This window comes from Callospermophilus lateralis, chromosome X, assembly GCF_048772815.1.
Source record: "Callospermophilus lateralis isolate mCalLat2 chromosome X, mCalLat2.hap1, whole genome shotgun sequence".
Classification (NCBI taxonomy): Eukaryota; Metazoa; Chordata; class Mammalia; order Rodentia; family Sciuridae; genus Callospermophilus; species Callospermophilus lateralis.
In genome coordinates this window covers 56,444,271-56,467,313 of record NC_135325.1, presented here as the reverse complement: position 1 = coordinate 56,467,313, position 23,043 = coordinate 56,444,271, and the positions used below count along the sequence as shown (strand labels likewise).

General features: G+C 42.6%; 1 protein-coding gene across 1 annotated transcript in view; it reads left to right on the top strand.

Annotated features, from left to right (window-relative positions):
• The first annotated feature begins 1,304 nt into the window (after positions 1–1,304).
• Positions 1,305–23,043, top strand: part of Msn (moesin) — a 71,656-nt gene continuing 49,917 nt past the window's right edge. Inside the window, exon 1 of the mRNA XM_077106394.1 lies at positions 1,305–1,512. Within this exon, the coding sequence (XP_076962509.1) occupies positions 1,501–1,512 (12 nt within the window). The 5' untranslated portion in view covers positions 1,305–1,500. The remainder of the gene's footprint in view (positions 1,513–23,043) is intronic.

The following is a 23,043-nucleotide window of genomic DNA, read 5'->3' as shown; positions in this document are numbered from 1 at the left end:
AGTTGGGAAAAACAAGGAAGAGGGAATAAAACTGTTGGTTTCTGAATGTAAATGCAAGTCTTTATGTAGCCCTACTAGGTTGCTCTGTTGTCCTAACCACTCTACATCCTTTCCCATCCTTTTATAATGAAAGGACCTTGGAAGCCCAGGGGTTCAATCCTTCTTACAGAATGGGAAACTCAAGTCCAGAGAGGAGTACATACTTAACCATGACCATACAGAGGTACAAGTAGAGGCAGAGCTACAAGTAGAAGCAAGGTGTCCTGACCACCCCTCTCAAATGTCCTTTCCACTGTCCCACACTAAGGTATGTGGTGCCCTATTTCACAAAAGATACTCAAACCATGCCTCTGCACAATTGCCAGTGGAGAGGAGAATAAAGGACTATGGCCAGTTACTTTCAAACTAAAACTCAGACTTAACCAGGTTAACTGCAGGCTACAACACTGCTGTCTTGGGACTCTGTGACCTTGACAAGAAGTACAAAGGGAGTTCATGGACACACCCTAAGGGACTGGAATAGAGAGGTACATCTCACCTGAGGGAATTATAGCTTCATCAAAAAGGGAATGTGTTGGGGAGGGGGCTGAAGAAAGAGGACGCTGATTTGAGAAGAGTGGCGGCTGGGATATAGAACAAAAGTGAGTAGAATACAGATGTGGGGGAAAAGGTTTTTGTGAAAATGAAGACCTAACAAAGATGCAGAGAAAATATGAATCCTAGAGAAGAGAATGGATGAAGTTTGGCGGAAATAAGGCATTTAGTCAAGAGACGTTTCCTGGGGGATATAGGATCTTCAGACCTCTGAGGAGCTGTTTGATTGTAGGAGGATAGTTGTGGCTCCAGGGAACAGAGCTGAAACGCAACGATGGAGGTCACACAGAAAAAGAGTTCAGACGCGCCCAGGAGGAACTTTCTAAGAGGCAGGATTGCATTGAGGAACAGGCTGTGATAGATAGTGAGTTCCTCATCAGTGAAAAGTTGCAGTCAGGGGCTGCCTAAGCATCTGCCAGGGTGCGGCCCAGGGTCCCGCTCTGGCTCTGAGCGGGGGCGGGGCAGGATGGCCGGGACGTGTGAGGCTGGGGACTGGGAGGGAGGTGGGAGAGGAATGGGCCTGATCCGGGGTGAGAGCCCCATTTAGGCTGCCCAAGCCCAGCCTGGCCCCCCACGTGGCCAGGCTGGCTGGGCTGGGCAGGGCCAGGCTGGGCGGGGCAAGGCCAGCGGCCCGCGGGGAGGCGGGGAGGCGGGCGCAAGGGCGGGGAGCGGCGCGGAAGCCGGGCCACATAAAGGAGCGGGCGGCGCAACGGGGGTGGCTCTTTCCTGGGTGGGGTTTGTGAAGTCGTGGCCCGTTAGCAGGAAGCCGAGCAGTCTCCCCGACGCTAGAGAGGGACCCAATCCGAGCCCCCGGCCCCCGGAGTCTAAGCCGTGGGTACTACGTGCTCAGCGCTGCCCGACAGTTTCTAGCCAAACTTCCTCAACTCCGCCGCCTTTGCCGCCACCATGCCCAAGACGGTGAGTGCTGGGGGTTGGCGCTGTAGACGCCTGGGGTACTAGTTGACCCTCGTAGCCCTATGTTAATGGCCATGGGCTTGGCCGGCCACTGGCCTGCTTGGGACGCCACACTCTCCCTCCGCCATGGCCCGAGGTGGGGAGGAGACCTGGTCCTGGTCTGGAGCGCCCTAGTGAGTGAGGGGATGTCCAGGCTAGAAGTGCGGTCAGGGCGGGGCCGGCCCCTTTTCTCAGGTTCCAGTTCCCTGCATCCGGGGATGCGACAGTGGGGAAGGTTTCGTTGGCGGCTCGGGGTACCCTCGTCCCCCAAAGGGCCCTGGACTCGGGACAGAGGACTTAAGTTGTGAGGAGTACACTTCCTAGGGCCCAGGAATTGGCGCCTTTTTGGGGCAAGGCTGCCACTTTTCTAGAGGGGCTATGAGAATAGAGAGAAGCAGGGAGTAGAGAGGGACCTGCTCAGGGCGGATCCTGCACCCCCCCGGCCCCACCTTTCATACAGCCACCCAGGGCGGCTTCTGCTGTTTCCCACTAGGAGGTGAGGAAAGAGATGTAGAGGGACTCATCATCCATATAACCCCCTTTTACCCAGGAGTGCTAACACTTGACTAGGCACCAGTCTCAGGAGAGGCCTACTCAGTCTACTGGGAGAGAGGACCAGTTTCTTCCTCCCTTTTACCTGCCAAATCCCTGGCCTTCCCATTACTTAACACCTCTCTATCCCCTCTTGACTGCTCTTTGAGGTGTAATAGGTTCTCTCCTATGGGGCCACACCTTTCTAGAATGGTGGTTGATTTTGGGATCTGGTCTCCACCCCACTGGCTGTTATGAGAAGAGCAGAAGCCTCTTGGGAGTGGGGCCTAGGGGGGCCGGATGCCCAGGAGGGAGGGGCGGGGGAGGGGTGTGCCTGACTAATGAGCTCTGCTTGCTTTTGTGCAAGTCATGCCAAATGGCTGCTGGGGCCCTTCCCTTGTTCAGGAAGGCTCAGTGACCACCTTGGCTTGAGTCAAGCAGCTTATTGGGCTGACCTACAAGGTACAGTGTTCCCATATATATATGCTGGGATTGCTTGAGCCTTGTAGATTGGAGATAGTGACTAGTAACCTTGAGAAAGGTTGTGAGCCCATGGGATGAGAGGAGAAGACTGGGGAACCCAGTTCTTTGGGTGCATGCTGAGGTTTAGTTGCCACATTGCTGTATTCCAATCTCACTGCCAAGTCATTGTTGCCTTTCCAGAACACTCTCCTTCAGAAACACCAAGTTTTCAACAAATATATATTTTCACCATCTCTTTTGAATTGCCTGTGGTTTTATGACATGGGACTTTTCCACACTTTCTAACCAAACCCCTCCCCCTACAAAGTAAGAGTGGTTTTGCAAAAGGATGAGAGAAAACCCACTGTCTGCCAACACAGAGGACTACAAATGTCCTCCAAGAAGCCTCTTTTCTGTCTATCTCACTCTGTTGGTTCTTGCCTCTTCTTAAGGTATGGCTTTGTCCAGTTTGATTTAGACTCCATCCTGTGGCCTCTCTTCTTTAGTGGTATATCTCATCCTCAATTCTGAGACATCTAACTTTAAACACAACTTGATGGGTCTGGAAGTCAGCTCAAAGTTGCAATAACTAGCCCAACTCAGTCAAAATAGGAAAAAGGAGTGTTGATCCTTTCCCTAAATATGGAGACAGAGGAATGTTTGGAGTCATGCCTGGGGTGCTAAAAGTACCTGAGTACTGAAGTATTTTTATGCATATTGAGAGAGAGAGAGACCCTCATTCTGTTAAACTCAAGAAATGGCAATTTTGGGGGGGAACAACTATGTCATGCCTGTTAAGACCATAGAAAAAGGGACTTTGGAGACTATCTAGTGTAATCCTCTTTTTCAAAAAATATTAATAAGAATATTTAGGCCTATAAGAAAGTACCCTGCCTAAGGGCGCATGGTACTGAGCCACAATTGGGGTTCAGGCCCACTAATGCTCATTCCGTTGACCCACTACCATGGCTCATTCATTGGTTCTTGAAGTTTGAGTTCACTTTCTTGCAGAAAGCAAATTGTGCACTGTTCTCAGGACTTCTTTGTCACTAGATGAAAGGAAATATGTAATTTGGGAAAAGTGACCTATGCTGGCATTTGTGTGGTCTCTTGGTAAGATTTGGGCATGTCACAAGGTGCCTCTTGTTACTTTTCTTATTCCTCATCCCAAGGCTGAGCCATCCAGGGGCACACCCTAGTTCACTGTATACCAGCCAGTAACTTTAATGAAGAAGGGAAAATTCCCTTTTCTCACCACTCCTTCTCCACTGGTGTGCTTTAGGCTATTTCTGGAGTATGACAGATAGACAAAGGTAGTGGAAAAAATCAAACCCATTCATTCATATGAACCATGTCTCTGGTCTCTCCAGGGCCAGTTTCACTTTTAGAGCCAATTGTTTCTCCTAGTTAAGCCAGCCTCCTTTAAATGTGTTAAAACATGCACAGCCCCCTTCTTGCCATTCTTGGACTCTGCTTCTGGTTGCCAGTTTCCTGAGTCTGCCGTAGTAGCCAAAATGGAGACGCTTATTAACTGTCAGCTGTGATTTCTGGTGATAAGAAAATTATGAGTAAAAAGGTTTTTCCATCTCCCTACCTCATTTAACATTTTTTCCCCAAATCAGAAAGATTTGGCAGTTATCTTGGATTCCATAGAAAGAAATTATTTTGAATTTTCAAAATGTTCTTGAGTTTTTTGGCTCTCTCCTTATGATTTATTAAATGTCAACATTTAAAAGGCTTTTTATAAGTATCAAGTCCAATCCTTCCCATTGTACAGATGGGGAACTTGAAACTTATGATGGGGAAGGACTAATTTAGATGATACAGTACGTCAGTGGCAGTGCTAGGACTTGAGTCTAGTTCTTAGAGGGTCAATCTTGGTAAGATCTCTTTGATTTGCTGGGTTTTTAGCCGTAGAGCAACTGGTCAGGGGAATGGTGATGGAGTGGTCATTTGATGGCATCATCCATGTGAGCAGACATAGAGCATAGTTCCTTGAAGTATTTGAGAGCTTCTCAGTCTATATTCAGCTAAACTTTAACAGGGACTATGTAGACTGTTTATTCTCCTTCCATTCCTAACATTACTTGAGCCATTCAAGTGGCACTAAAGTGGTACTTTGTAAATAGGAGGCAGAATCTAAGTCTTTCAACCCTTGAACCAGACCTACCTATGGACTTCAGGGTGGAGCAAGTGATTAGGAATGGAGGTTGTACGAGAGAGGCTTCTACCTCTCATTTTTTTCATGTTTTAGTTCACTGCACACTTCTTGAAAGCATGGATTATAATGACCCATCTTTGGGATTTTTTAAGGCTTGTCTTTGAAGAGCATTCTGGGTACAGAAGGGCTGGTTGGGCAAGAGGGCCTTTGTGGGATCCTCAAGGACACCAACTAATCTATGTTCCCATGTTAGGCTTGAGGAAGGAATGTTGCTCTGTCAGTGGTATTGACCATAAATCTGCTAACTTTCCATTTTTTACTAGATGTTGAGGGTGGTGTTCTTTCTTCTCTCTTACCTCCTCTTCTCATGCAACTGCTTTACTGAATGGTAGAGCTAGAAGAAATGTTTAGAGGTCATCTGGTCTATCCCTCTGCCTCTAAACCTAATTCTCTTTGGATGAGATGAGATGACAGCTATGATTATTCTGAACTCGGTTCTAATAGTGTTGCTTGGCAACAGCTTCTCTTAGGTCCCTTTGTGTATTCCTGGGAGTCACATTCCTACTGAAATTTCTAGACTCAGTGTCCCTGGAGGGGAGAAGATTTGGCTACCAACACTATCAGGGTTGGGCCTTTCATGGACAGAATTGCTCTGATCTTCAAAGATAGACCTGTGTCAGTCTCTGATTTTTCTAAGATAGAACTGGATTTATCATGTGCCTCTTTCTTAACTCAATCTTTTCTTTCTGCTACCCTACCTCATTCTTTTGCCCTGAAAGGAAACACACACACACACCAGAGTACAAAGGTAGTCTTCTTTGGGGAGTCTGTTGGTCAAGTGATGGGGCTGGTGTTTTCATGATTGACTGGCTTTGCTCTTCATCCCTCCTCCCATTTCATGCTTGGCAGAGCCGAAAACCTTTTTAATTCCAGGTTCCAATGTGTGGTATAGGAACTGCCACTTTGGAGGGTTATCTCAGGATTATGTGAATTTGAAAGGTGTGTGCTGGGAAATGGAAAGTAAAACTATATTGAAAATTTTTATTCCTTTTTTATGTAAGAAGATCCTTGTTCTTTTTTTTAAATATTATTTTTAGTTGTAGTTGGACACAATACCTTTATAATTATTTTTATGTGGTGCTGAGGATTGAACCCATGGCCTTGCATGTACTAGGCTGGCACTCTACTGCTGAGCCACAACCCCAGCCCCAAGATCCTTATTCTTGTCCTCTGTAAAGTGATCCAAATGAAGCAGGCCCTTTCTTAAGTTCTTTCTTCAGTCTCTCAGTGTCTCTAGTACTAGGTAAAAAACTCAAGGGACCCATCTAGGAATGATGTTCTTGAGAGCCTTGAGGGTACTCCTTTTTTTAATATGTATTTTTTTAGTTTTAGGTGGATACAATGTCTTTATTTTATTTTTATGTGGTGCTGAGAATCGAACCCAGTGCCTCACACATGCTAGGCGAGCACTCTACCACTTGAGCCACATCCCCAGCCCTTGATGGTACTCCTTGGGGCGTCTGTTCCTATCTTCATTTCTTCAGACAATCTTTCCTAAAAATTTGAGTAACTTCTATGTACCAGGCAGTGCCAGGGGATACAACATTGGACAGTTTGCTAAAATGTATCTTGTTTCCCTAAACTTCTGGAGTGCTGTTACTTCCAGAGCAAGTTCAGAATGGAGATTTTCTCATTTGGGAGTTGATTTGTTTCATTAGTTGACCTGACAAGACCCGGGTGAGCACTCTTGCCTCTTTCTTCCCAAGTCCTTGGAGGGGAAAAAACTGTGCTTTACTAAGGAAAGAAAGAAATGGAGAGAAAATATAAGCTTTATAGGTTCCCCTGCCTTTCTTCAAACATTTCCCAGGGCCTGCCTGAGGGTAGGGTAGACCCCCTACAGTTCTGCTGAAAGGCCATGAAGATACTAGGTAAAGTTTCAAATTTCTTTCTAACCAGGTGAGAGTGATAGTTAGATACATTGGTAGACACTGAGAAGCTGGAAGACATAAGCAAAGCTGGGGACTAGCTATGTGGAGTGCAGCTTTTCAAATGCACTTAAAATAACCCAGAGCTTCCCAGCCTTAAGCTTTCCTTTAAGTGATTGTTCTGGTTGGTTAGGGTTTCTCACCATCCAGAGGTATTTCACCACAGGACATTTAAGTTGGCCTTAAACCTTCCAGTTTAGCCTGTATGTTTTCAATGAGGACGTCAGGGCACAAAAAAGGGAAGAGATTTGAATGAATTAGTAATAGGCCAGGACTAAATCCAACCTGCCCAGCTGCCAGTATAGGGGAGGAACTTTAAATACCTGCTTTCTAAAAGGTGCTCACTCCAAGGAGTTCTGTTTTCTCCCTCTATGCTGGAGTTGACTTGACCATGATGGTCAGGGAAAGAACAAGCCCTGAGTGTTTGGAGCTGACCTCAGGGGCTTCTTTATACAGAGATGATTCAGGCTCTGATTTTAGGTACTCTTTGTAGCATTTCCTAGGAAGGTATTTTGCTTTGGCTGTAAAGGATAGTGGAAGCAGATGTGTAGGCTGAAAAAAGGGAAACCTGCTGTGTTTTCTTGCTAGAGACCAGATCATGCTGTCCTAAGAATCTTTAGGGAGTAGAGTTATATATTCTCTGGCTTGATGGCCAGCGGGCTTAGGTAGCTTGTTAGGGGTTCCATAAATTGGAAAGGAGAACTTGACTTTCTTAAATCCCAAGTTAGTGATCTCCCACTGAAGATCTTCCCACTGCTTTGGGAAGAAAAGTCTTTTCACCCAGGGGGCATAAACTTCCAGAGAATTGGCTCCATGGTGATTACATTAACAAGATGGCTGCAATGGAGTTCCCCTAAATACCTTCTGCTGTGGCAGGTTCCAGTGAGTGGGTGACTCAGTTCTTCTGGGACCTTAGAATGACTTTCTTCTCTTTCTGCCTGCCCCTAACCCAAATTCCCCTCTTTCTCTTTGCCCTTTTTAGTTTAGAGCTCTGACTTCTTTGAATTCTGACTCAGTGTTCTACAATTGACCTGTCCCTTGAGTTAAGAGAACATTATGGTACTTTCCTTTCCCGTTTGGTGACAATATTTGCTGCCATAGAAACCCTTTTGGATACAGACTGGAGACTCCTGGCCTCAACTCTCCCCACTAACTTCTAGGTGCTTGTAGGCAAAGTCAGTGGTAGGTAGCTAGCCAAAAATGGACTTTCCAGGCTTTCATAGATGGGAGCACACAATAGTATTGAAAAGAACAGACTGTAGAACCAGACTGCTTGGACTCAAATCCCCAAAGTGTGAATAACTAGCTGTGTAGCCTTGGGCAAGTTACTTAATATCTTTTTCCTTTCCTTCCCATCATTTTCTCTTTCCATTTTTCTAAAGTTCTGTTCTTTCTTTCTTTTTTCTTTTTTTTTTGAGATGGGATCTCACTGTGTTTATCCATGCTCATCTCAATCTCCTGGGCTCAAGTTATTAATCCTCTTCCCTGAGCCTCTAGAGTAACTGAACTGTAGGTATAGAACACTGTGTCTGCCTAAATTACTGATTTCTGTGCTTCATTTTCCTCAAAAGTGAAGATAATAATGATTCTTGTATCATAGGGTTGTTGTGAGAATTAAATGAGGTAACTCATTATAAAGTGCTTATGACTGTGCCTAGCATCTAATAATGCTATACAAACATTAATTATATGTATTATTATTGGTATAACTGTTATATACTGATATAATGTTGATATGATTATTGGTAAAGTGAATAAATGATTTATTATTAATATATTTACTTTTTTTAGTTGTAGGTGGATACAATACTTTTGTTTATTTTTATGTGGTGCTGAGAATTGAACCCAGTGCCTTAGACATGCTAGGCAAGTGCTCTACCACTAAGCTACAACCACAGCCCCATGATTTATTATTTATTATGTCCAACCCTCTGCTAGATAGGATGAATAAGAAGGAAAGCAGGAAGCTGCATTCTCTTCTTTCTTATTTCTTTTTTATATGGGGGAATTTAGTTTAAGAGCCACTTGAAACCACTGAGCCACTTGAAACCACTGAGCCACATGCCTATCCCTTTTTATTTTTCATTTTGAGACAGAGTGTCACTAAATTGCTTAGGGCCTCACTAAGTTGCTGAGGCTAACCTTGAATTTGGCAATCCTCTTGCCTCAATCTCCTGGTTGCTGGGATTATAGGCATGAGCCACTGTGCCTGACACAGGAAGCTGTATTCCTATCATTTATTGAGTGACTTCTATGAGCTTTCACTGTAGATGGTATAAACAAATGAATAGAGGATGTAGTTGCTGCATTCAAATATCTACTTAAGGGCCTGGATTGTAGCTCAGTGGTAGAGTGTTTGCCTAGCATGTGTGAGGCACTGGGTTTGATTCTCAGCACCACATATAAAAATAAAAAACTCCATTTACAACTAAAAAACTATTAAAAATCTACTTAAATGGGGATTTAGGGTTAACCCAATTATAAACGGTTTGAGACAAATGTATGCCTAGGATTGTCTATAGATTTTGATAAGGAAGGGTTTACTAGGATATTAACAAGGCCTTAAAGGATATATATACTTGAGGCAATGGATATTCTGGTTGGAAAAGTGATGTGGCTTTTGTACATGGATATAAAACATGTGACCCTAGATTAGCACCCTCATGAAAGTGAATTTATTTGAAATAAAGGCAGGCTTAAGGTGCTGATTCTATCAAAGGGAGCTACAGAAATGTACATGGATACATATACTAAGTTGTTGGTATCTTTCAAGAATTATTTAGAGCTAATAGTCTGTTCTTAAATGGCAGACCTTCTGAAAAGATCTGTGGGCTCATTTGTAAAGAAGAATGAAAATATGTCATTTGTAGGAAAATGGATGCAGAACATCAAGTTAAGCAAAATAAGCCAAACTCAGAAAGTCATGGTCATTTATTTTTTCACATGTGGAAGCTAGAGCAGAAAAAATGGAAAAGAGAGGTTTGGGAGCATCTCATAAAAATCCAAGAGAAACCAATAGAATAGAGGAAAGGGACAAGGGGGAGGCAGGAGGGAAGGGAAAGAGGAAATACTGGGGAAATATATTGACCAAATGACATTGTTATATAATGTGCAAGTATGAATATATCACAAAAATCCCACTATTATGCATAATTATAATGCACCAATAAAATATGGCAAATTGTTTAAAGGTTTTTTTTTTTTTTTAAAGAAGTCTGTGGGGAAGACTGTACCGTGGGTTTTCCAGAATTGTGTGAATTTATTTTTATAAATTTGTTGTCATTTACCCAGTACAGTGGCACATGCCTATAATAAACAGCTTGGAAGGTTGAGACTGGAGGGTTGCAAGTTCGAGGCCAGCCTCAGTAACTAAGCGAGGTCCTAAGCAACTTAATGAGACCCTGTCTCAAAATTCAAATAAATAAATAAATAAATAAATAAATAAATAAAAAGGGCTGAGTATGTGGCTCAGTAGTTAAGTGCCCCTGGATTCAATCCCTGGCACCAAAAACAAAACAAAAAACAAACAAAACAAAATAACAAAACAAAACAAATCTGTTATCTTTCTTGTCCAAGTAGGTATATAAAAGGGTCCTTCCTTCATGTTTCCATCAGAATCAAGGAATAGAGCTCATTGAGGATTCTGTTTAGGTCAGCAGACTAGAAACAGCTTTCACTTCTTCCAGTGGTTTTGCTACAAGATCAGGTATTTGGGAAAAGGGGGAGATAGGAGAAAGAATTCTCAGTGTGTGTGGTTGTGATAGGTCAAGGACTGTGGCACTTTTTGGCCAGGGATCAGTTGTGGCATTTGTGTCTTGAATCTGGAGACAAGGCCTTTTGGGTGATTTTCAAAGCACAGATTTGGCTGTGGCTGATGACAGAGACTCCAGAGTTGTTGCTCCTTTCAGTGGATTTGTAGCATAAGGTAAGGGCTACTAGTATGGTAAATGGCTCTGTTTCTGCTTAGTACTGTTTTGTCAGTGAGCTCCTGGGATTGGTGACTCCCCCACAATCTCTGTGTAATACTCTACCTCTGCACTACATTCCCAGTCTTTTAAAATTTGTTTGAGATAGAATGTCACTAAGTTTCCCAGTCTGGCCTTAGGTTTGTGATCCTATTGCCTCAGCCTTCCAAGTAGCTGAGACTATAGGGCATGCACCATTTCACCTAGTGGGATTGGTGACTTTGAATGCTGGCATTTCTTCCCATACCTGGCAACACTTTTGCATTGTGGGAATTTGCTAGATACTTTGTGTGTTCAGGGCATTGATCAAGACCAAATCAGAAGAGTTGAGATTATGAGTATTTGGTCATACAAAACCAAATATTAACTGGGTGTGGTGGCTCATTCCTATAATCCCAACAGGAAGACTGAGGCAGGAGGATTGCAAATTTGAGGTCAACCTCAGTAATTTTAGTAAGACACTGTCAAAAATAAAAAATAAAATAAAAAGCTTTGGCTTAGGGGTAGGGTGCCCTGGAGTTCAATCCCCAATACAGAAACAAAAATAAACAAACAACAACAACAAAAAACACCATATAATCCAAGGAGGGAGAAGAAGGCTTATCTAGTCAGGTTTGGTCAGCATTTTTTTATCCCTCTTTAGTTTTGGCTTCCCCTAAATACCTGGGGAAAAATGAAGTCTGTCTGTCTGTCTCTCTCTCTCTCTCTCTCTCTCTCTCTTTTTCTTTCTTGTACTGGAGATTGAATTTAGGGGCAGTTAACCACTGAGTCACATCCTCAGCCCATTTTTACTTTTTATTTTGAGATAGGTTCTCACTAAGTTGCTCAGGCCCTTGCTAAATTGCTAAGGCTGGCTTTGAACTTGCTATCTTCCTGTCTCAGCCTACCAAGCTGCTGGGATTATAGGCACGTGCCACCACACCCGGCAAGTCTTATTTTTCTTGAGTTAATTATGTTTAGATAGTTTTGGATCTTACTTTTTTGGTCTAATCTGCCCCACACCTGGCCTAGTCCTTTTTCAGAACTCTCAGCCTGGGTTTTTGATGAAGTATACAACGAGGCTCTTTCTTACTTGTAATCTTTAACTGAGATTGACTAATCTGTGGTATGGAGTTGGAGGGTGGGTGTCAAGGTAAACAGCCAATATGGTATCATTAGTTTGCTATCTATAAGGATTTACAGTGAGCTGAACTCCTCTTTAAACATCATTGTAGATACTTGTGAGAGACTGACTAGCCCTTAGAAGTTTCCTTAATGAAAACAAAAGTCACGTGACCACTTTGCCTTTTAATTTTTCATTTCCCCTACATGAACATATCAGCAATATTAATTGTATGTAGATGTAGTAGAGAAAAGCCCCTTTTCTCTGGTTCCTTATTCTCCTTGGTTTCTGGATCATGGTGGATCTAGCATATGCTTGGTGAGAACAGAACACCAGCCATTTTTGAATATCGCATCTCTGCTTTGGGTACTTGGAGAGCTGTTTGAGGAGGGCCTGAGGTGGGTCTAGGAAAAATCTAGCCTACTTGTCTTTTTCGCTGCCATAGCTTGGGCATTTTCCTAAGATTGGGAGTTTGCCTCCTGGCCTTAGTCCAGTTGCCAGAGGAAACCGATGACTAAAGGCTTCCTCCCTGCGACGTCAGCTTCTGGAACCTTTCCTGATGATTCCCTACCAGTCAAGTCTGCCTTATTTGGCTATTTTTCTCCCCCCTCAAATGGCCCCCTCACCTCAACTAGTGCCCTGTTCTCCTTCAGTACAGGGAACGCCTTCTTCAAATTTATGCAAGGCTACCTGCAATCTTTTCTCCTTGGTTAGAGCCCTAACAGGGGTAGGAATGGGGAATGAGAGAGAGAAAGATGAGAGAGCTCTGGAATGACTGTGATTTCCCCACCCTACTTTCTTATCTCTTCTTGTTCTCTTGACCCTTCATGGTCACCCCTCTCTAGCTTCTTACCTAGAATTCTGACAATCTAGGAGTGGTCTTGTTTAGCCTGAAAAGGCTTGGAGTGTGGGGGTTGGGTGGGGCTGGGACTCTCAACATCTGAAACTATTCCTTTGGAGTAGGTAAAGTAAGTAAGTAAGTTGGTAAGTCCAGTTTTTGGCATATGCCTGTTGTATGCCTAGCATTCTTGCTTGGATTTCCCGAGAGGGCTTAGTCCAAGGTCCCTATCCCAGCCCTGAGCTTAGGTTAGAAGAGTCGAGCCTTTGACATTTCAAGCTTGGAGCACTTGTCTGATATCTTTCTTTAAAGTATACATTTTAGTAGAAATGGTATAGTGGAAAGAATAGTGGACTGAATCAGCATATCTAAGTTTTAGTCTCTGCCTTTGTGACTTTGGACACAACGTTTTTTATGAACCTTAGTTTCCTTCTCTGTGAAATGGAGATACTATCTTTTTCTGACATTCTGATAAATTTTAAGAAATTCTGAACCCTTTAAGAGAGGGTTCTTGGAAAGAGTGTAACAGCAAACAGTAATGATTGTAGAAGTTGCCATTATTCCCCTTTAGAATGGCGTCAAGGGTGTTATTTTCACCCCAGCTATCAATATATAAGTGGCCCCATTTATTTCAGTGAGCTCTGCCCTGAGCTACCACTGAACTTGCTGTGGGGAGCCTGGCTTGGAAAAGCAACTGTTGACTGAGTGCCTTGGGTGGGGCCTTGGAGTCCAGCCTGAAGACTACAGTTGCTGGCTATTTTTGGTCATTGGTGACTCCAGGAAGAATACAAGACCCTTGGATTGGTCATTCTTCCATCAGGGAAGGGGAAGACCAAGAAACAAACCAAAACTGAGCATAAATGAGATTTGACTTCCTCTACCCCCCACCCCTACAACATCCTTCTCCTTGAGGCTATGCAATTGCTTTTGGCTGAGTCTTAAATTGCTAAGCTCCCCTTCCCCTTCCTCTGTCTGAGTCACTGGTGTCTATGTTGCCCTTGGATGAGGAAAACTAGGTAATGTGGGTTTGGGTGGAGGAATTTCTAGCCAGGGAGTTTTTGCCACATGCCTAGTGCTTAGTGTTGGGTTTTCAACTAGTCCTGCATTTTATGAATATGGGTTAGAAATATAAATAAAAGGAAAGGGGATTCTGAATTTTTTGCTAGGATGATATGGCATAAGCAAGTTTCTGGGGATGCTGTGCCCTTGTCTGGATCTGTTTTTACCCTATCTTTCCCTCCTACATCACTTCTTCCTCTTCTTTTTTCACTGTCATTTTGTCCAGTGCTTGCTTGTGAATCAGGGCCTCCAGGTTGTCTCTCAGCCACCTAGGAGTGACCATGAACATGAGCCTCACCTGCTCTGAGCCTCTGGATGGAGGGCAAGATAGAAGTATTGGCACCTATATACCATTCTTTAGGAACAAATTCCAAATGCAGTTTTAATAGAGAAGACTTAGTTGGGTAGAGCTGGACAATGCTGTTGGGAGCAAATTTGTTTCCCAGCATCGAGCTGGAATGGCCTCTGGGTCATGAAGGAGCTTGCTTCTGTGAGCAGCTGCCTTATTGGCAACTTCTTCTTCTTCTTAGGGGCCTCATATGGATTGTTAAGGATGCCAGTTGCAGATGGTAGATCAAAGTGGTCTTGATGAGTTAGGGTAGGCAAGCAGGAGGATGAAGGAGAAGAAATATGAAATCAAATGGAAGAAGAGTGTTTTTTTTAAATTTTCATATCTCCCCTTTTGATAAAACCCAGCATGGCATATGACAATGTTTTGTGAATACAGGGAGAAAATCATTCATAAACCCACCACTTTAACATAGCAATTATTATTTGTATTTCTTGTCACATCGTGTTTTTGTACCTTAGTTTTCCATGATGAAATCATAGTGTGCATAAAAAGTCCTACTTCTTTCCTCCTATTAAACATATCACTAAAAGCTTAGATAAATGCTATTCATTTTTATTCTTAATTTTTTTAGTTGTAGATGGACACAATACCTTTATTTATTTATTTTTATATGGTGCTGCGAATTGGACCCAGTGCCTCAAAAGTTAGTCAAGCACTCTACCACTAAGCTACAACCGCAGCCCAAATGTTAGATTTTAAAAAATGAATATTTTAATGGCTTTATAAAACTTCATCCAATGACTATGACAGATTTGGTTAACTATTCCCTTTGGGGGTCATTTAGGTTACTCTCAGTTTTAACAAGTTATGCAAACATAAGAAAATTTGAACCTTTTAGTCTGGCATGTAGGGAGGGCCCTCTGATACCTGGCCCCATTCTCCCTCCCTTTCTATGCTCATCTCCCACTTATTCCCACACTCACACTATGTTTCAGCTTTGTGGGATCAGGGTTTCCCAAGTAAGCTATAATTCTCTCTCTCTCTCTTTTTTTTAAACTGTGGTAAAGCCATCATGCCTTTTTATTTCTTTTTGCTTTATCCTATGCTTCTTTTTTTCAGCTTGAAATGTTAGGTGCTTCCTCTTCACTTTCCCTACCTATGCTTGAGACTTTCCTCTTTTTTTTTCCCTTGACACTTTGGATCAAACATAGGGCCTCGCACAAGCTACACACCCATTATACCACTGAACTACATCCTCAAACCCTGGAAGCTTTACTTAATACTCCTAAGTAGATTAATTGCATCAACTTCTGTGTGCCCAGTGTACTTAGTTAAGAACTCTGTTATGATGTTTATCATGGTTTTGCAACCATCTGAACTCCCAGACTTTCTCCTGTGGCAAACTTGTGGATTTGAAAGCTTCTAACTTCTCTTGCCTCAAGAGGAGGCCATCTCCAGTTGCAGATGGTTATGGAAAGTTAAACCTTTGAAGACTGTTTAATCAGTGATAGACATGGAGAAGAGCAGCAGCAGCAATGTATGCAAGGAATCCCACAGCACTGGTTGAGCACCTGGTAGAATATGCTACGCACCAGTCATAGAAGAAACAGCACAAAGAAGGGGAGAGTGAATTTGTACTTATAAGGAAGAGAGGCCTGAGTATAAGTACAGAGAAAGCCTGGCTGGTCTCAACTCACCATTGCAAACTTCTTTTATTTTCTTTCTCATTTTTCTTTTGTGTTTGGTTTGATAGGATCTTGCTATGTTGTCTAGGATGGCCTTAAATTCCTGGACCAAGTGATCCTCCTGCCTCAGCCTCCCAAGTAACTAGGAGTATAGGCATGCACCGCCACACCCAACTTTGCAAACTTCTTAAAATATTCCAGATCTTAGTTTCCCATTTGTGGAATGGAAAGGGTAATAGTACCCTACTTCTTTAGGTTATATATATTGAGGATTCATTCAGAATGTTCATGCTTCTGAATATGCTCTGAGAGGTATAAGACCCAGAGGAATGAGTGGTAGGCCCAGGATATTCCAGAAATTTTGTTCTAGTTGGTCTCTTAAAATTTTGTCATGTGTGTATCCCATCAAGCCTTCTCTGAGCCATGAATGCCAGATGCTAGTTTCTCTGATCCCCCCACATAGGGGCTCAACAGCCTCATTCTCTTTATTAGGAGGCATGCAAGGAGGTACCATTTCCCTGTCCATCTGAGCAGCATAGCTCCAACTATCTCCAGCATAATCCTGCTCAAGAATGGCGAGAAATGACTAGGGAGAAAGAAAGAGGTGGGGAGGTACCACCTTCTTCTTACCCTTTTTTTCTTTTACATTATTGAGGATCAGACTGAGGACCTCACAAATGCTAGGCAACTGCACTACGACTGAGCTACATCCCCCACACTTTTTGATTTTGAGATAGCATGTAGCTAAGTTGCTCAGGCTGGCCTGGAATTTGTAATCCTCCTGCCTCACCTTCCTGAATAGCTGGGATTATGGGTGTGCACCACTGTGCCCAGTTTACTTAGCTCTTTAGCATCAAACAAATGGTAGTAGAATAGAGGGTTTCCTAATATCCTTTTAGATGGACGTAGAAGTGTTATAGAAGCTGCAGTGAAACTGGTACCTTTCAGTTCTCCTGGGCCCAAGCCTGCCATGCAATGTTAGGACAGATCTTCATGTCTTTCATTGCCTATACACTCTTCAGAGGCTTTCCAATTCTACCTTTGTGGGACAACTGGCTCTTGGGGAAACCTGCAAGCTAAATTTAAGATCTTTGAGTGGAGATTTTTGATCTAGTATTCTTTTTGTTTTCACCACATACTTGTTGCTGTCTTAGACATTTGCAAACTCCTAGTCTACTCCAGGATTTTATGTTTTATAAAGAAGCAAATTACCTGAGCCTGTTGAAGATCTGTTGGTTAACCTTAAAACATAGCAAGATAAAATGACTCATTCGAAGTCATGTAATAAGTCTGGAGCAGAAGTTGGTCTTGAAGCTGAAGCTCTCAGGAGAGTTGTCTGTCCATTACCTTAGCCTGGTCCACTAGAATAAGAACAAAGATGGTTTCTGTTCCATTACCCAGTGTATCCCCATTACTTAACATAGTGGCATAGAGGAGGTTCTCAACAAATATTTGTTGAATAGATATATACAATATTTGTTGAATAGACTCTTGTCAAGTTGGAATTGTCTTAGATTCCTTTAGCTAGGTTTGCCAGTTAGCCAAACATTCCCAGTGGTGTACTTGAAACTACCTAATGTGAACCTATCTGGATCCTGGCAGAATGGGGCTTAGTAGTGGTAGGGAATGAGAAGGCGTTGTCCCTCTTATGCACCTTGGAGAGCCTGTTTATCTGTGAGTTGCCAGCTTGTTCACAGCCAATTTCCACTCCCTTTTTCCACGTCTTCACATAATACAGTAGTGTTCATGCCAAGGGGAATATTTGAATCAAAGCTTTTAGTGGATTCGAACAGGCAGCCATGAAAGCACTTCTGTCTGCCTTTTTGAAACAGCCCAGAGTTTGACCATGGAGTATATATTTGAGGCATTACCCAGTTTTTAATGTTTTTATGTGCACTCTCCTTTTGCATGGCCAGCAGGGCTGCCTTGTATAATATAATCCTAAGTGATTTGTGCTCCAAAGTTTAGGAATTGGGTTGGCCTCTGTGCTCAGGGATGAGCAGAGCCAGTCATGGATCAGGAAGGATAGCAGGGAAGTCCTGGAGATCATCATGTTAGGGAACCCAGCAGCTGTTCACTCCAGCTGTTGGCACCACCATCACCACTACCCCCGAGCCTGACTGAAGGCCCAGAGCTATATATATTTACAGATTCAAACATGTTCTGCTCAAGGTAGGCTTATTTGAGGGGCAATAGGAGGATTTTTTTCTCTTGCTCTGGAAGGAAGAGCATGACCAGCATTTAGGAAGTATAGGTTTAGGCTTACTAGGTAAGGTTGGATGCCCTATAGTAGAGATTCTGAAGGTTACCTTATTTTTAAAGCAGTTATTTTTCCTGTCTATCTTTGCAGTGCTGAGATAGACACTGTACAAGGAATGTTAACAGACAGTTGTTTGTTGGGCAGACTTAAATAAAAATAGACTTTATTGTATAATTTTGGATTAGTTTTTTTCATTATGAAACTAATATATATTTTTGTAATAAATGAAACAGTACTGAAAAATAAAAAGTCCTTGTCTTCTATCTCTGACTCTACTTTCCAGAGTAAACCACCATTAACCATTGATGTAAATGTATTTTTCAATGCATTCATACATATGTATCTTTAAACACACAAGTAACACTAATTCATATTGTTCTCCAACTTGATTTTTTGCCTTATTATGTGGTGGCCATTTTTTTTGGTCAAACCAGATTTTAAATTCTCTTTGGGCTCCTTAATAAGCAAATTAACAAATGAGAAGAACACATAACATCTGTACAAATAAAGGGTCCATATTCATTGAATGGAAAATAATGGCATTGTAAAAGCTTGCTTTCTTAGGAGTGAAGTCTTTCTGAACAAGATGGGATTTGTGGACCCTGCTGTTGGGATAAAGCATGCTCCCCTTTCGATGTTCAGTAGAGCATAGTTCTAGATATTACTGTAATTTCACATGTGTCTAATTGATGTTGGAGTTATTGGTGGATAGGTAAGACACTTTCCTGTGAATAAAGTGGTGGTCCCATCTCTGGTTCTGTGGTTTTGCCAGTTTGGGGTCCTTTGATTGCAGGTAATTCCTAACTGAGAACCCTGCTCATCAGACATCTGGCTCATGGAACTGTCTGAGGTAAAGGAAAGAAACTTCGAATGTATGTGTATCTGTGTGTGTGTGTGTGTGTGTGTGTGTGTGTGTGTTGGTGGTGGGTACACATTTTTCCAAAGAAGAGCAGTGGGAAGGTCTGTCATTAATCAGTGAAGCTGAATTAGAATCTTCCCTCCCTCCTTCTGCATGCACAGCAGCAATCTTGTCCAGGTGGTAGAAAAGTGGAATTTTGCAGAGTGCTCATCTGTAGCTGAGCCACCTAGTTGAAGAGTTTAAGGAAATAGAGATTTGTGAAATTTATATACCTGCTATATTTTTAAAATTTTATTTATTCTAATTAGTTATATATGACAGCAGAATGCAATTCAATTCATATTACACAAATAGAGCATAATTTTCTATATTTTTAATGTAGCGTATGTGACCACTGGTCCTGGTCTTAGAAACCTTGTTAGCTTGAGGATATTGATCATGTTGAAGGAGCCAAGCTGGGAGAGGAGAAGCAGAATTACCAGAAATGCTGGCTCGCTTCTGCCCACTCATGGCAGGCCCCACCCTTCTCTTGCCTTCTTAGTTCCCAGTTCCCAGACTTCCATGGTGGGTGGAGCAGAGCTTCTTCTTGCCCCGCCTTTAATCCTGGAGCCTCTGCCACCAGAGGTTGACCCTGGCTGGGCTGGGCCTACAGGCCACTGCAGGCATTATTGCCTTCCCCTTCAGACAAACAGGAAGCTGCTTGCAGACTGAGTGATTGGAGCTTTTTGAATCCTTATGGGGCAGGGAGAGCAAAGCTCTGAGATCAGCCTCTAAAAAGGGAAATGGAATGATATTTAAATATTATTTTGGCCGTTTAAGAAAACTTGGATCCCCTGTATCTCCAGGCACTTACTGTAGGCCACACTTGTATGAAGTTTTGTGTTTCTATACTTACTGGCTGCACAACCTTGAGGAAGTTCCTTAACCTCCCTGAGCCTCCTGTTCTCCTGTTGATGAAGTGAGAATGATAGTGCTAGCCTTGGAGTTGGAAGAAATTTGGATAAGGTAAAATTGGAAAGTCCTCAAATGTTACCTCTGTAGAAAATCATGCGTACAGAATTCAGATGCCTAGAGTAGTTTAAATCATGTTTTAATAGCTTCTGTTGACAAAGGCAATAGAGTGTGTCAGTAGATGAAAGACTTTCAGCTCACCATTAAGAATGGTTATGATCCTTAAAAGGGCAAGCCTCAGTTATCAAGAAAAGTTCACTTCTGTGGAATAGCTCATTTATAGACCATTGGGGACCAATGAAGCATTGCCATATAATTGGCTCTCAACTATCCATAACAAACCTTATTCCAGCTACCTGTGGACTGCCTGCCCTAAGTCATGTGAGCTCAGGGAATACAAACTCCCTTGACTCTTATGATAGTCCACATAAGATATAATTATTGGGTAGACATACCCCCCAAATTCCCAAATTAAAGTGGTTAGATTGTGGGTATTACTATTGCTTGTGGGTATTACTTTTAGTTGATGTGTAACTGATTTTAATCACAAGGAAAATGATGAATTGTTGCCCTCTGAAGTAATGGATATGATAGACTTCTACTTCACAAGTTATTTGTGACCTCACTGATCCACCCTTCAGGCTGTGAACTCAGGTCAGGGTGACAAATTTGTGAAACAGGGATTGGAGGGGTACAGCTGTTCTTAGACTGGAGGCAGATATGACCTTGTGTGACAGTGTTCTCTGTGGACTATATTCCAGGGAGCGTTTGAATATTCCTCCCTTCCCGACACTCCCTTGGGATTCAACCTTTGGCAGGAATAGTCAGTGCCAAAGAATATCTTGAAAGGGTCTTCCTGGGCAAGATCCTCTGAAACCTCCAGCTCTTGAGCGGCCCAAAAAAGAATTAGGAAATAGGATTAGGAAGCTGGGAGGGAGTTATAAGTTTAGGGGATAGCTGCCTACATTCCAAGTAGTTCCCTAATTAAATAGACAACTCAGATATGAATTGAAGGAATCCTCTTACATGTTGACTGGTATTTCTCTGTAATTATTTTTCAGTGTTTTTAAACTTTTTTTACCTTGTCTGGACCAAAAACAAAATTCCCCAATATAAGTGGTGCTGATTTTCTACATTTGTAATATTCTTCATAGTTGTAAAGCCCTTTTTAACATTTTTATTTTGAGGCAGGATCTTATTGCTAAGTTGCCCAGACTGGTCTCAAAATTGCTATATTCCTGTCTTAATCTCTCATGTAGCTGGGATGGTAGGAGTGTGTCACCATGCCTGGCTATAAAGTTCCCCTCCATTTACCACTATTATTATATCACTTGATATTCATTAAGTCTCTCCTGTTGTCAGGTTAGGAATTATCCCCATTTTCTCATACGGGGAAACCAAGACTCAAAAGAGTCAAGTGACTCTGAAAATATTACTCAGATAATGAGTAACATGCACAGGACTTAAACAGAAGGTAGAAGACTTTGATTTTAGACTATGTACAGAGTGGGGTATGGGAAGGGGAGGGAGATGTTCTTTCATAAAACCTGGACTTAAGCTCTGGTGATGCTTAGGTCAGATTTCTGAGGCTAGCAATGAAGGTTCATCTTTAAATGTTTGGCCCTTTCCCCATTCCAATAGTTGCTAACCTCCCTTTAGCCTCCCTTCTAAAAGATCATGAGTCAAGAAAAATGATTAGAGAGAATTCAGGCTGTTGGGGCTGTGTAGGGATGGCCACCTGTTACGTTGTTTGTGTTCTGCCAGCTTGGGGCTGGCCTAACTCTTGTTTTGCAGCTGGCTTCCTGTGTCACCCTCTTGCTAGTGTCAGACCACTGCCTTAAGGATAGTTGCATTTTCCACCTGGTTGAGCCAATAACTTGCTTGGCTTTGCCATGCTCATAGACACATAATAATTACTTGTTAGCAAGCAAAAATTGTTTGGGGGCTACTTAGACCTAACTAATATAGGCTCCTGTTTATACCTTGGCAGGAATATGAACATTGATCTAGTTTCTTGTTGAGATGATGACGTATTGGGGGAATTGTGCAAAGGGGACTTTTTGGATTTGAAGGGTTGTAGTTTAGGTTCTGCTTCTAGCTTTCCTGGGTGTGTGTGTGTGTGTGTGTGTGTGTGTGTGTGTGTGTGTGTGTATTGATTCAACCTAGAGCTTTGTGAATGCTAAACATGTACTGTACCACAGAGCTACACCTCCAACCTATACCAAGGCAATCTTGTCCCTTTCTGGTCTATCATCTCTTCTATAAAGTATTGTACAACTTTGACTGATCTCTGAGGGCTGAGGGCTATTTTTTTTTTTTGTGGTACTGGGGATTGAACCCAGGTGTGCTCTACTACTGTGCTACATCCACAACCCTTTCTGTTTTTTCTTTTTGAGACAGGTTCTTGCTAAGTTGTCCAGGCTGGTGTCAAACTTGCTATCATCCTACCTCAGCCTCCTAAGTCACAGGGATTACAGGCAAGCACCATGTCTGGTTCTGAGTGCCATTCTTATTCTAAAGTTCTGACTTATTGAAAAATAATAGGGGCCTGTCTGCTCTCCCATGGGCAGAGGGATGGTTGGCAAACATCTTTGAAATGGTCTCATTCTTTGGGAATACTGAGCCAAATAGGCAACTGTTTGAATTATAGGAGGCTGGAAGTGTTTATCTGTATCTGACTTTTGAAGTGGGAAAGGTCTTGGGAATGTTCAGGAGCATGACTGGGTGAAGGGGTAGGCAGGTGAGGGTAGCAGGAGTCAGTCTAGGCCTGAAGTGGTGGTGGGTGAGGAGGAAAGAGGTTCTCTGGAGAGAGAATTCTTAGGGAACCCACCAGAAATGGATTATAGACTGACATCCTAGAGTAGATAGTTTACCAGTTCTTGGTCACAAGCAGTTGATAAGCCCTCAGGAATGTGACACCATCACATGGGAATGTGTCACTAGAGCAGGCGAAGGTTGTGACGGCAGAAAAAGCAGCTCCCCCTTGTCACCATACACTCTGAATAGGATGGGAGGTCCTTAATGTTGGGCCATATGGACCATATGTGGTAAATGGAAAAATACAATTCTTAATGGCAGAGAGAACTGTCCTTTAGAAGAAGGAAAAGTCATAATACTTGTTTGATGTCAAATCATGTACAGTTAGGTTTGTTAGTGATGATACATTGTATTTTATTTGTGAACTTGATACAAGTGTTAAAGAAGAGAGAAACTTGAATTCTTGATTGTAGTGACCCTAGAATGAATCTGGAAATTAATTTTTAGATCTGCCCTTGTTGTAGTAGAAGGCTAACTTTTGCATGGACCTAGCTAGGCTCCCTGTCTTCTGATCCATTTTGGCCAGAG